The following is a 12,080-nucleotide window of genomic DNA, read 5'->3' on the forward strand; positions in this document are numbered from 1 at the left end:
TGGAGCCGCAGGCGCGCTGCGTGGCGCGGAGGCGGGCGGTATCCCTGGCCGCCAGCAGCCGCAGACCGGGCCCAGGCCGCCGAGGGAGCCCGCCCGCCACAGGTGCCGCGCCAGCCCGGGCGGCTGCTGCCAGACGTGACGCTCTACCTGCGGCGCCCGCAGCCGGCGGCGGAGGCGCCACGCCCGGCTCTACACCGCAGCCTGACAGCCCCCCGCAGCGGCTGCCCACGCGGTGGGCAACAGGCACAGCCCGGGGAAGGCAGCTACCGCTCCTGTGCTGGCCCAACGGCGGGGAGGCAGCGGCGCCGCGTCTCGCTAGCAGCGCGGGGAGCGCACCTCCTGCAGCCAGCCTGCCCGTACCCGCGCCTCAGCAGTGCGCAGGCGCCACCCCCACCGATCGCCCATTGGCTGCTACAGCCCGCGCTCCATATCCAACCAACCAGAAAGGGTAAATAGTACCAGCATGTGCTGGAGGCGGAGCAATAGTAAGATGGGCAGGCAGATGAGCCAGTCATAACTGTCAGTCCGCCCCCAAGTCTATATAAGGCGCGAAGGGGACCGTGTCTCTTCCACAACGGGTTGGTAGCCATCTTGTCCAGCTGTGGCAGCAGATGTACCGTTAGCGGCGCTCGAGAGCCCGGCTCCGCGTTCTGCCGCTAGTAGCGATCCCTGCGGCCCTCCCCGGGCAGAGCGACACAAAGCACCGGTCAAGTACAAGGCCAGTTTCCACCGCAGAGCGCTTCCTCCACCCCCCACTCATTTTTATGTGGTAATCCAATTATAAAAACATCTTAACCAGTGATTAATCGAACCCAAGTAATGAAAAATCAGCGTTCAGCCAACTCCCTGAGGGCTTTCCTTTTTGTCTGGGCATGAGGGAATGAGGCACTTCGCGCTCACAGCTAAGGGCTGTGGTGCTCGTAGACCGCCCTTTCCACAAAGCAGAATTCTCTGTATTGGCAGCTCGGAATAGCTGGCAAAACTGGAATAACTCAACACACTTAAACAAAAAAAGCTAAGATTATAATCCTTCACATCAGTGGATTTCTGCATTGAGTCAGGGAACGGCTCTGTTGGCAGAGGCTGTGGCCAGAGTTGGTGTCTCATGGATCTGTGGTGGTCTGCTGTTCCTAGTCTCTTCCAGCCAATTCAGTCTTCCTGAATCATCCTTCTGTAGTTCTCTATACAACAGCACCGCAAGGCAGAATACCAATTAAGCAGGGTAAGCGTGACAGTACTGGGAGAGCAATCTGTTTTATAGAAAATAACACCTGAAAATCACCCAAAGAAGTTGCAGAGAGCTCCCAAAGCGCACATACCACCAGAAGAAACGTTAAGATTGAAGAAGCAGTGCTTCCTTCCACATGTGTTCATCAGAGGTGGGATGTTTTATGTTATTTAAAGAAGTGACAGTAATACTTCTGTTTGAAGTTTTATTGAAAAATGGTTACAGGATTAGCTGTTGTACCCTATAGTGTTTGTTTAGGGGTTTGTGTCAGCCTGATCTACTGATGTAGCAGATTGAGAATATGCTAAACGTGTTCTTTAATACCTGATTAAATATTTTTGCCAAAGCAATAAGTTAAGAGCAACATTTAAGATTTTAATGTTCACAATTATCTGATGTGTCCATGCAAAACCTTTTCCAAAAGGTTTACTTTCTACTACAGCTGCCGCTGGAAAGATATTGTCATTGTTGCTCATATTTTTAGACCAATGTAATTCAGAAGAAAATTGTATCCTATACAACAAATTAGTCCACAAAAAGGTGCTTGAGACAAGACAAAAAAATGGAAAAGAAGACCATTTAAGAAGGTAAAAAGTTGTTTTTTTCCAAGATCCTTAGTAAGCCAGTCCACTTCCAAGAAATTAAGATTTTTCTATTTCTAATACTGATGTTTAATTGGGAACAGATTATAAAGTTACTTCATTCAGTAAGATATCACTGGGTGGTTTATAACTATTTCATACTCGGGGTGGGTGGGTGGGAATCCATACATTTTTTTCTTGACCAGCACAGAACTTAGCCCATGTAACTTTTTTACTACTCCAGAATTACCCACATCCTGTCATGTCTCATCATGAGTGCCACAAAGATAGATTAGACATGAAAGCATGGAGTTTCAAATAAAAAAATGAAGATGTGATGTATTATCTGCTGACAATCCAGTCTAACAACTTCCATTAGAGGCACTTTTTAGATTAGCTTGACTGCACAATTTTCTTTCACAATTCTTGGACTTAATTTAAAAAGCCATTTATCAGTTTGCTCCAGTATCTGCTTTTCTGACGTTTAATGTGTTATCCAGATTACTGGCAGCTTTAAATGGTACAGTAGGGAATTTTAACATCCTCCTTCACAGCAGAGGGGATCAGAAAATGATCTTTCCCAGTTGTGCTGTTGATTACAACTAGTGTATGAGGCCAAACAGATTTTCCTTTTTTGGGTCTGCGATTATTTTTTTTAAACCAGTTTCCTGCTTCTAGTGTCTTTAAAATACTTCTGTTGTTGTTGTTGTTAACAACTTCAGTGATTTGTTCATCAAATTTTATTTCAGAAGTTGAATTTTTCTTATGCATTGCTTGTTAGCCTATGTTCATTGTCTTCGGTAGAGTCTATCCAATTATGAGACAATTCAGTCTTAGTCAAAAGCACTCTTGAGGCATGCTGTTTAGCTAGATTGGTTTACTTGCTTCTCTGCCTCTTCTTTGGGTAGTTATGCTTACTTTCTCAACAATTTGGTTTCTGTAATTCATCCCTAAGCTAAGTGCAATGATTTTGTATTTGACTTTGACTAAGCTACAGCAATTTGCCTTTAAGATTCCACATCACTGCAGCAGCCATTGGTAATATCCTATAGAGATAAAAAGAGAGATTCCTGACTTTCTAATAACAATTATGAGCTCAGCAACTGCCTTAATGACAACTGACCTTCAGAGCAAATACAGTAACTTTTCAAGTTAACCCTCACATCTTTTCCAAAACCTAACCTTTTAATATAGAAAAACCCTAAGAAAGCTTGAAGTAAAATGGAAATACTTTTTCTGTATGCTACCATATTTTTCAGTGTCTTCCAGCTATTGTGACAGAAAGAGAACCAATCAGTCTGAGCGTTTCTGATAGTAAGCTTCTATAAAATTACCTTAACATAGTAGTCATCCCTTTGTCTTTAGGACTACAATGAGGAAAAAAAAAAAAAAGCCAAGTGTAACCACACACAGAATGGTATGAGCAAGCCGGCAACAAGGTCTGATGTAACTGGATTGTAAAGGTGTTGGATCTTAATAGGTCTAAAAAGAATATCAACTACTCAGTTAATTAATTGAATGAGAGCTACAATGTCTGGGGTATAATAAAAGACAGTAAATGAAAATCAAATTAAAAAGGATGTTTTACCAGAATTACAACAAGACTTCATCGAAAACTGAACTCATGGAAAACTGAACAGTTTTCAGTCTCAAAACCCAGAATGTGTATGTATGTGTTTTCTTTGGTACAGTGTTTTCATTATTTGTTATGAACTTGATTTGGGAAAGAGACATATCAACTGGACGTGTTTCTATTCTCCTTTAAGGATGGACAACGGGGGTGTCTTTTTTTTTCCTGAAGCAGCACTGTCCCTCAGATGGTGCTGACTCCTCAGCATCTTTTCTGATAACTTTTAAACTTGCTAACTAGTTTCAAATAAACCCAACTGAGGCGTTTAAAAAATGCAGATACTGAGTTCTCCTGTGGAAATAAGGAGTAAAACCAGCCCCCTTCCCACCTGTGGTGCTGTGAGGCTCAAGCAGTCTGCACGCAATGGTCACATAGGGATTTTCATGGTTTTTGTGCTACTTGCTGTCTGTTGAACAGCTGATGGCGAAGGGACACGGGCAGAAGGGAGGTTAGTAGAGGAGGAGCACTTTAGCGACATGGCTGGGGAAAATACATGGATTTTTAGGTGTCTAGATGAAGACCTAAGGTATGCTGGGTGGCAGATGGGGCAGGAATACCGAGAGGAGCTGCAGTGGTTGCGCAGTAGTTTGGTTAACTAGAGGGCAGTAGACAGGAGTCTGTTTTCTGTTAGTTCTGCTGGACATGGTATTTTTAAGTTTGGGGGTTTAGTTTTTTGGGGTTTGGGTTTTTTTTTTAACAGAAATAGATTACTAGATAAACAAAGCTTGGGAACAAAAAAAGAAAAATCGAAATAATGTCCATGCTTTTAATCTTCATTTTACAGCTACAAGGAATGATAAACTATATTTAGATCTCGTCTAAAACCAGCCTTTGCAGCAGCTCTTAGGTTACTTGGAAAAGAGACTACAAAGTAATACTAGTAAAAATATTGTAATCAGTAGGAAGCAAGTAGAGAACTATAATTAAATGATCATGCTTTAGATGGCTTGACATATTCTGTACAAAGTCATTGTATTAAAGCAATTTTCCATTCTAAGCCCCCAGAAACAAATTGCTTTACTTGTTACTTAACAGATGACTTTCGAATGATTATGCAGGCTTTTTATGCTAAGCTGGTAATAACAGCATAAGTTACTCCTCTTATCTTGACACTTTCTTTCATTGTCCTTCTATTTATCTGTAAATGCTACAGGGGAATGAAGATTACCCATTAATCTTTTGGCCTTCAGAAATAACTGGACCTCTAGCTTCATCTTCTGAATAAAGATGCTGGAGACCCCTAAGCATCTGCTAGAGATGCAGATTTTCTATGTTCTTTGCCATTTCCTCCCACCCTACATATGCCTTCAGTCTGCCTTAACTAGACTTCTGGTTCTGCAAGCAGGCAGACAAATTTGGGGGAAATTCCAGTTTGACACTTGCCCTTAGATGACTTCACTTCCATCACGTTTTGGCTCATGTGCTTTGCACAACTGACAGGAAGATGGCTGTGGCCTGCAGACCACAGTAAGAAACAGAAATTCAGTAAGCTTAAATCATCCTGGGCATCTCAACACTTCTCTATGGAAAAAGCTTTTAAGTAGTAAGAATGTTTTCAAATGCTGTTTCAATCTCACTGAAACAAAGCTTTTCTTGGGATTAGTACTCTGAAAGGTTTATTTCATAATATTTTATTTCATATGTGGGTGATACGAAAAATCACATTGATTAGAAATGGCCAGAAAAAACAAGTTAAGACCTCTGCACGCAAATAAGCTGTTAGGTGGTAACTGCTAAAACCTGTATCAAAATCATGTTGAGTTCAGTCTTAAATTACCACACAGAATTTAAGACATTAACATTTTCTGTAATGGTAAGCCTATCTTCTTCCATGTTTGCCTTGCTGTCCACATTGCCAGAGAATCGGTAGCACGATGGCAAATCAAGCACACCCAGCCTACAGCTATTTTTCCCTGATAAATTAAGCTACCCTCATGACACATTTTCTGTGCACCATTAATGAAGCTCACCACTACACCCACGCAACTGCAGTATTCCATAGAAAGCAAAGATCCGTTTTGGCTCATTCCTGTTGAGAACCCAAGTGTAACAAGTCCTTGCACACTCCTGCTGTTCTGGCTCCTAATGGCAGCAGAAAGTAAGGGAAACCTGTGAGACTTCCATACTATTTTATAGGTTGCCACTCAGTATCTTCAGGCAGTGTCTGGAGCTGCGCACAAGCGTTTAATTAAGTGATTAGTACAAACCAGGGCCTTTGTAACGTGGGGGACAAACTCTGCTTCTCTTTGCTCACATTAGGATTACTCCAGGGAGAAGCAGCGATGAGCCTTGTCCTGCCCCAAAGGAGTAACTAGCCCAGTCCTGGTTCAGTCCGTAGTAAGCCCGCACCAGGACAGCAAGTACCTGTGCTGTGGATGTCCAGTGGATCTAACTCTAACCAGTGAATATTTAAGATCAGGAGTAAGTTTCTACCTGTAGATACACACAGCGTGTTGGTTAAATATTAACATGGTTGTTAGGGCTGGTGGCGGATTAGTACCTCGGTATGTTAGTGCCACACGCTGCCCCGACTCGGGCAGCATTGCGCAGTTCCCCTGGCGCGCTCCGGCACTGCCCGTGGGAGAGCGCCGCGGCCGCCCAGACACCGGGACCGAGCTTCAGCCCGGTCTGAGCCCGCGGGGGCTGCACCCCCCGCTCGGGCAGCCCCGCGCCCGGCTCCGCAGCCTCCCCGGACAGGCACCCGTCCCCCGGCTGCACATGGCCCGAGCGCCGGGCAGCCCAGCCCGCGCCGCCAGCACCGCACTGAGACGCCACAAACGGCCGCGGCCCGTGAGGACGGCGGGGGGTGCGGAGGCGGCGGCAGCGGCCGGGGCCCACCGAGGGCCTGGGGCCTACCGAGGGGGCCGGGGTCCCGGGCCCTCCGGGCGGAGCGGCGGCTCCAGCGCCCCCGCAGGCCCCACCGCCCATTGGCGCCAGCCGTTGCCGTGGGGACAGGCCCCGCCCCGCGCGGCCTCGCACTCCTGTGCCTCTGGCCGGCGGAAGGCGGCTTCACATCCGGGGGAGAGGGCGGAAGAGAAGGCGCCGGAGCGGGCGGTTGCCCCGGAAGCGGATTGTGGGGGCTCTTGGGACTTGTAGTCCGAGCGGCGGCGGACCGGCGCCAGAGAGTTGGTTGTGAGGAGGTCGGTGTCGGGGAGCGGGACCGGCGCCGCTCCGCCCGGGGGGGCTCGAGCCGCGCGGTGCGTGGCGGGACCGCGGCCCGGAACCCGCGGTCGAGGCCCGGGGGGTGCCGCGGCCTGAGGAAGGGTGGCGGGAGGAAGGGGAAGGAGGGGGAGGATGGCTCCGAGCCGGAGCCGGGCGGGCGGCGGCGGCGGCGGGGGGACCGGCGGGGCTGAGGCGATGGGGGCGCGGCGGCGGGGCTGAGCGGCGCGCAGCCCCCGGGGCCGGGGCGGGGGGGGCGGCGGCCAAGCCCGGGCGCGGTGCCCGCCCAGGGGGGCGGGAGTCCCGGCCCAGCGGGAAGGGGCCGTGCGGGGCCCTGGGCCTGTGCGACCGGGCGGCGCGGGGCGGGGCGGACGGGGATGCTCCTCGGATGGGGCACCGGCCGTGTGCGGGCGGGGGGCGCGGGTTGCTGTCCGCCGCTGCCCAGCACCGCCGCGGGCAGCCGGGAGCGCAGCCGGTGGGGGCGCGGAGCCGGCCGGCCGCGCTGCCGGGCGGTTCTCCCTTCGGGTCTTGGGCGAGTGGCCAGCGGGGAGAGCCCCGGGTGGGACGGGGAGCTGAGCCCCGCGTCGGGAGACAGCATGGGGTGATCCGGAGCCGGCCTGCGGAGCCGGGATTACCCCTGGCTCTCTCATCTGTGCCGTGGGGAAGCCTTCGCTCTTGTTACAGAGCTGCTTTCCAGCATGACTCGCAGTCCTTTTCTTAGTTTTGTCTCTTCCTTACTTCCCAGTAACTTCTTCTGTTGTCACCAGTGGCACCATTTTTTCCCCGGTGTTCATTGGAACCATCACTCTGGGTTTCCGGTTTAGTCCACAACGCCTGGTCTCATGAGCAGTTGGTACCCAAGAGCATTCAACACCCAGTCCTACCTCTAGCACATTATTGTTCCCGCTTCCAGCTTGTCGGCAGTGAGAATCCTGCAGAATTAAGATTGGTAAATAAAGGTTTCTTGCACAGATCCGCTGCTTGTTTGGCCCAAATAGCTGAAAGTCAAACTGTTTTGCTTTGCACAGACACCAGTGTAGGTTATCTGTGAGGGTGAACGATATGTAAAACAACACAGTTTCTCATTTGTTCTCATGACAGAGCACTTGGTATCACAGTAGACAGTAATCAAGAATTCTGTGATATTTGCTGCATCTCGATGTTCTTTCTTCTTGGGGATGCGGTTTTCTCTTCATACGTATGTGTAGCTATTTTCAGGGGGACCAAGGAAACCCCAAAAGACCCAGTTCCTCGGCCTTTAACATTTTAGCTGGCAGTTTCCAGTGCTGCGTTCACTGGGTTTTTCTCTTTGCCTTTGCAGTAGGGGCATTAGGTCTATTGCTAACAAACTTTTAGTGTCTCTTTCGCCATCTGGGATTCTAGTATTTTGCCAAGCGTGAGGCATGAGGCGCTCTGCAGTCTGATGGCATCATCATGCACGATTGATTTTCATTCCAAATGTACTGTTGCCTTGTCTGTGAGAGTCCTGTATCATTGTGTTCTGATGCTTAGTAAATCCAGTGTCCTATGAGGCCCCCCATCTCTCTCCTGTTATCAGAGTGAAATATATTTTGAATCTTCCAATGTGTCCCCCTTTCGATGATGTTCATGCGTCTCCTTCGTTTCTGTGAATGGTGAAGCAGCTGCCATAGTTGAACACCTTTAGCTGTGCTAAAACTGCCCAGTTCAGGATCCTCTGTATTTAGATCCACCAGATGTGGTCCTGAGTAATCCAGTGATGCTGCTGCAGGGACTGATCTCTTAATGACCTGTACCTTAAACCTAAGCTTATCTAGCCAAGCTTTTCTCTGCTTTGACCACGTTCCCACTGGAAGCTCAAGCTTAAAGTACTTGAATTCCTCCATGCAATTTTAAAGGGATCCCTCATCAGTGGGATTCTGATCATGGACTTTACCTGAGTTCATCTTTCTACACGTTCGTTCTCTTCCCTGTCCTGTCCCCACTCCCAAGCAGTCTGGCTCTGGCTGTCTTAGCCTTGGGGCTGTTGGTAGTTGCACGGTAAGGGTCCCCATCTCAGCTGGGGATCTGCAGGCACAATTATAAATAACAACTTTGGTAGTCTTGCTTGTCAGTGGGGCTCTCAGTTTTTAGTCTTGTAAGCTTATCTGTGTCACTTTTTCAATTTTTTTTCTTGGTCTTGAGCAGAAAAGACCATTTTCTTCAACTTCATCTTGTGTTTATTTTTGGAAATGCCTTTCTGCCCATCCCAGTGTAGGTTAGATGTTCTTTGTTCTCTTTAATACCAATTTGTGCTCTGTAGGTAAGCCTGCCAGTTTATCTGCCTGAATGGTACATTGCCCTAGAAAGCTGTTGTAGACCAACTTCCCTGTGTTCTCTGGAATGCACTTTGTCTGTAAGCAAACAACTTCCCCATTTTTGTCATGCTTAAAAATTTGGGAGGAAGATGCAACCAATACCTCCATATCTTAGGTTTAAGAATGTATTGCAACATTCCCTGTTGTACTCCTGTTTGTCTCTTTCTGATGACTTGAGTGTTCAAGGACTTACTGTTTTGTGTTGGAGTAGTATTGAACTTGTATAATTCATCAGAAATACTGTTGGCTTTAGGATGGTGTGTACCTAGACTGAGATGATCCTACTGCTATGTGGCCCGCTCTTTGCACTTTCAATTTGCATTCCTCCTGTGACTTAGCTCCACGGTTGAATGCCTCAGCCGTAAGAATCTTGCTTAACTACCACAAAAGAGTTTTCTAACTTTGTTCAGTGCAATGAGTTAGCTATACCAAGGATGTTTTCCTCTGCCAGTCTTGACAATTACTACAGGATGTATGAGTTTTCATTTTTAAAGAAGTCACGGTAACTATGTTTTTATTTATTTAGTCATTGAAAAAGACAAAGTGTGGACTTGTCAGTAACAGCAGGTTTGTTTTCATGTGCCTGTAGGGAGGTGGCTGGCTGAACAAGGTGTCATGTCCACAGAGTTCTGTTCTGAGAGTGATGTTATTTTAGGCCTTGTTTGCTGTTGCCGAAGTAAACAGTAATTTTGTCATTAGTTTCACTGAAAGCAAAAATGAATAATTTGAAAGCGCAATACTTGTAGGATATTAATTGCGTGCACAGGAATAGCTGTTAATGTGGATAGTTAATGTTAGTGTAAATGCGGACCCTCACCCATCTGAGCCAAGTTTGTTAGAAAATCCTTGTTACTATGTTATCAAGAATGCCTAAAATGTATTTAGTATTTGGCATGACAGATAAAGCGACCCAAAACAAAGTTGATTTGGTTTTTTTTCCTAATTTGAGTGAAAGCTATTTTAATAAGAAATTAAACCAGGAAGTTTAACATAATTTCAGCAAAGCACATTATCAAAAGTGTATCTGTCTCCTCTTGTTTTTCTTTTAAAAGGGGGAATAATGGCAGTAGTATACCTACTTCTGGTGTTCTGACTTTCAAAAGTTTTAAAAAATATCCCCAAATCAGTATCACCACAGAAACAAAGCACTTCCGAAATCTACAAACCACTGGTTGAGAAGACACTTCCTCCCTTTGGGTGTAAAGCAGCCACTTATAACAGGATAGCGACCAGTACAGGTGTGATTCAGGTGAAACAGATGGAATATAAACACCAATATGAAATTTGTTGAGGACCATTAGCTTTGTGTTGTGCCAAAGACAACTAGTTTCAGAAGCATGAAACACTTGAAACCTCTCAAAGGAAATATTAATTCTAACTTCCAGTTTCTTTTTGCTACCTCTTGCTTTCCCAGGATTCAACCCTTTTCACTGTGATGGAGATGTTCTCGCTGAATTCCCTTAAAGGTAAGGACCTGAAACAATCTTCAACTTACCCCTTATTTTTTCCTTTGTTCAGAGATTTAATGCTATAGCAGATGGATGATGAAAATTAATTTGTAAGAAACAGTACTGTCCTCTGTGTTGGATAAATGAGAGGTTTGTCCTACAAATGCCTTTGTCAGACTTCCTTCTCAACGCGTTAGGGACAAAAGAGGAAGTGGAGATGACTGTACCTGAACTAGCGATAGCTCTGCAGCGTAGGATGTGTGTTTTTATGCTTGAGACCGCTTTATTTCTGAGGGGAGCCCAGCCTGCAACACTTGCACTTCAAGCCTACAGCGAGGGTGGTTGCTGTAACCAATGTATATCAGTTCTGTCTTGGTTAGTGTAGCATGTGAGGTAAATGTTGCAAGTAAGCTCAGTTACATTAGAGTATCGCAGGGAAACAGAATTTGGAAGGAGAGAAGACTCCTTCTGTTACCCAATAGATGACAATGTGGACTTGTTTGCTTGTTAGCTTAAAGGCTTTTTCCCCCCCCCTTTTAATTTTACCCTCCTAAACATACCTGCATCCTTTTGTACCAGTTCAGTAAGCACTTTCTCCTTGGTGTTTCATACTTTAAATACCTGTCAACTGTTATTGTGTCCTTTTTTCTTCCCTGTCATTGCTTTGCCTACCTCTTTCTTTCGATCATATTTTTTTCTTAAGAAATCCCTCCAGTCACTTGCTGGCTTTTGTTCTCTTTTGCTGTTCGTTTCTGAACTCTGTTATTTAGGCTTAAAATAAGGTGCGTGGAATGGGATAAAATATTCCAGATATGGCTGAACCAATGATGGATCACTACCTCCTGTCTCAGGGAAGTCATGCTTCTGCTTTAGCGCTTGGGGAACACAGCAGCGTACCAGCCATTTTTGTAACACTGCCACGCTAGTGAGTCACCAATATTGTGGGTTCTGTATTTAAAACAAAAATTCCCAGAATGCTTTATAAGTCCAGGGCAGAGTATTATGTACAGAGTAATTTTAGTTGGGAATAAAAACCCTCTCATTTGTTGAATAGCATGACCTGGGTTGGAGTCTGAGAGAGAGAGAAGGAACTTTTCCTGTGAGGGCTAGTGGTTTGTCATGGCCAGACTGGGTTTGGGATTCTGGGTGTTCTAACACTTGTGTTCTGGGGGAAAAGGAAGTCTTTCACATAACGTGGCTTGTTAACGAGCTTCTGCATAGTGCTGCTGCCTCTACAAAGGCTTGGCTAGAGAAGATGAATTAACCACAGCTCATCGAAGTGAGCCTGAACTGGCAAAGCCTGGGAAGACGGCTTTAAGCGATTATTTATATGCTGTTTAACGCTCGTCTCTGCAAAATAAAGATATTTGGACTGAGTATGTGGAATCTATGGCTTCTGAAATTTTTTAATAAATTGAGTCTTAACTATATATTTTCTGTGCTCGTAAGATAATTTTTATATCATACAGTGACAAACCACTAGCCCTACCCATGTGAAACTTTCTGTGCACCAACACACTCTCTTGCAGCATCTTCTCCCAGATTTCTCCTTCCCATTGACTGTGTGTTTCCAAGACTTTCCCCAGGCATGTACTCCATCTGTTTTCTTTTGTTTGTTTTGCTTTTAATCACTGTGGTCTCCAGCCATGGTTTTCATCTCCTTAGGGCTCTTGTTACCTTTTGTGCTTCTTCTCTGAT

General features: G+C 46.2%; 1 protein-coding gene across 3 annotated transcripts in view; it reads left to right on the forward strand.

Annotated features, from left to right (window-relative positions):
* The first annotated feature begins 6,474 nt into the window (after positions 1 to 6,474).
* DHX30 (DExH-box helicase 30) overlaps positions 6,475 to 12,080 on the forward strand; it is a 34,169-nt gene continuing 28,563 nt past the window's right edge. Inside the window, exons 1-2 of one of the 3 annotated variants that reach the window (XM_055803679.1) lie at positions 6,475 to 6,636; positions 10,349 to 10,400. In XM_055803679.1, the coding sequence (XP_055659654.1) occupies positions 10,370 to 10,400 (31 nt within the window). In that variant the 5' untranslated portion in view covers positions 6,475 to 6,636; positions 10,349 to 10,369. Of the gene's footprint in view, positions 6,637 to 7,347; positions 7,548 to 10,348; positions 10,401 to 12,080 lie in introns of those variants that run through there. The other 2 variants (XM_055803678.1, XM_013299778.3) reach the window with 2 other exon arrangements.

The sequence above is a fragment of the Falco peregrinus genome, chromosome 5 (assembly GCF_023634155.1).
Source record: "Falco peregrinus isolate bFalPer1 chromosome 5, bFalPer1.pri, whole genome shotgun sequence".
NCBI lineage: Eukaryota > Metazoa > Chordata > Aves > Falconiformes > Falconidae > Falco > Falco peregrinus.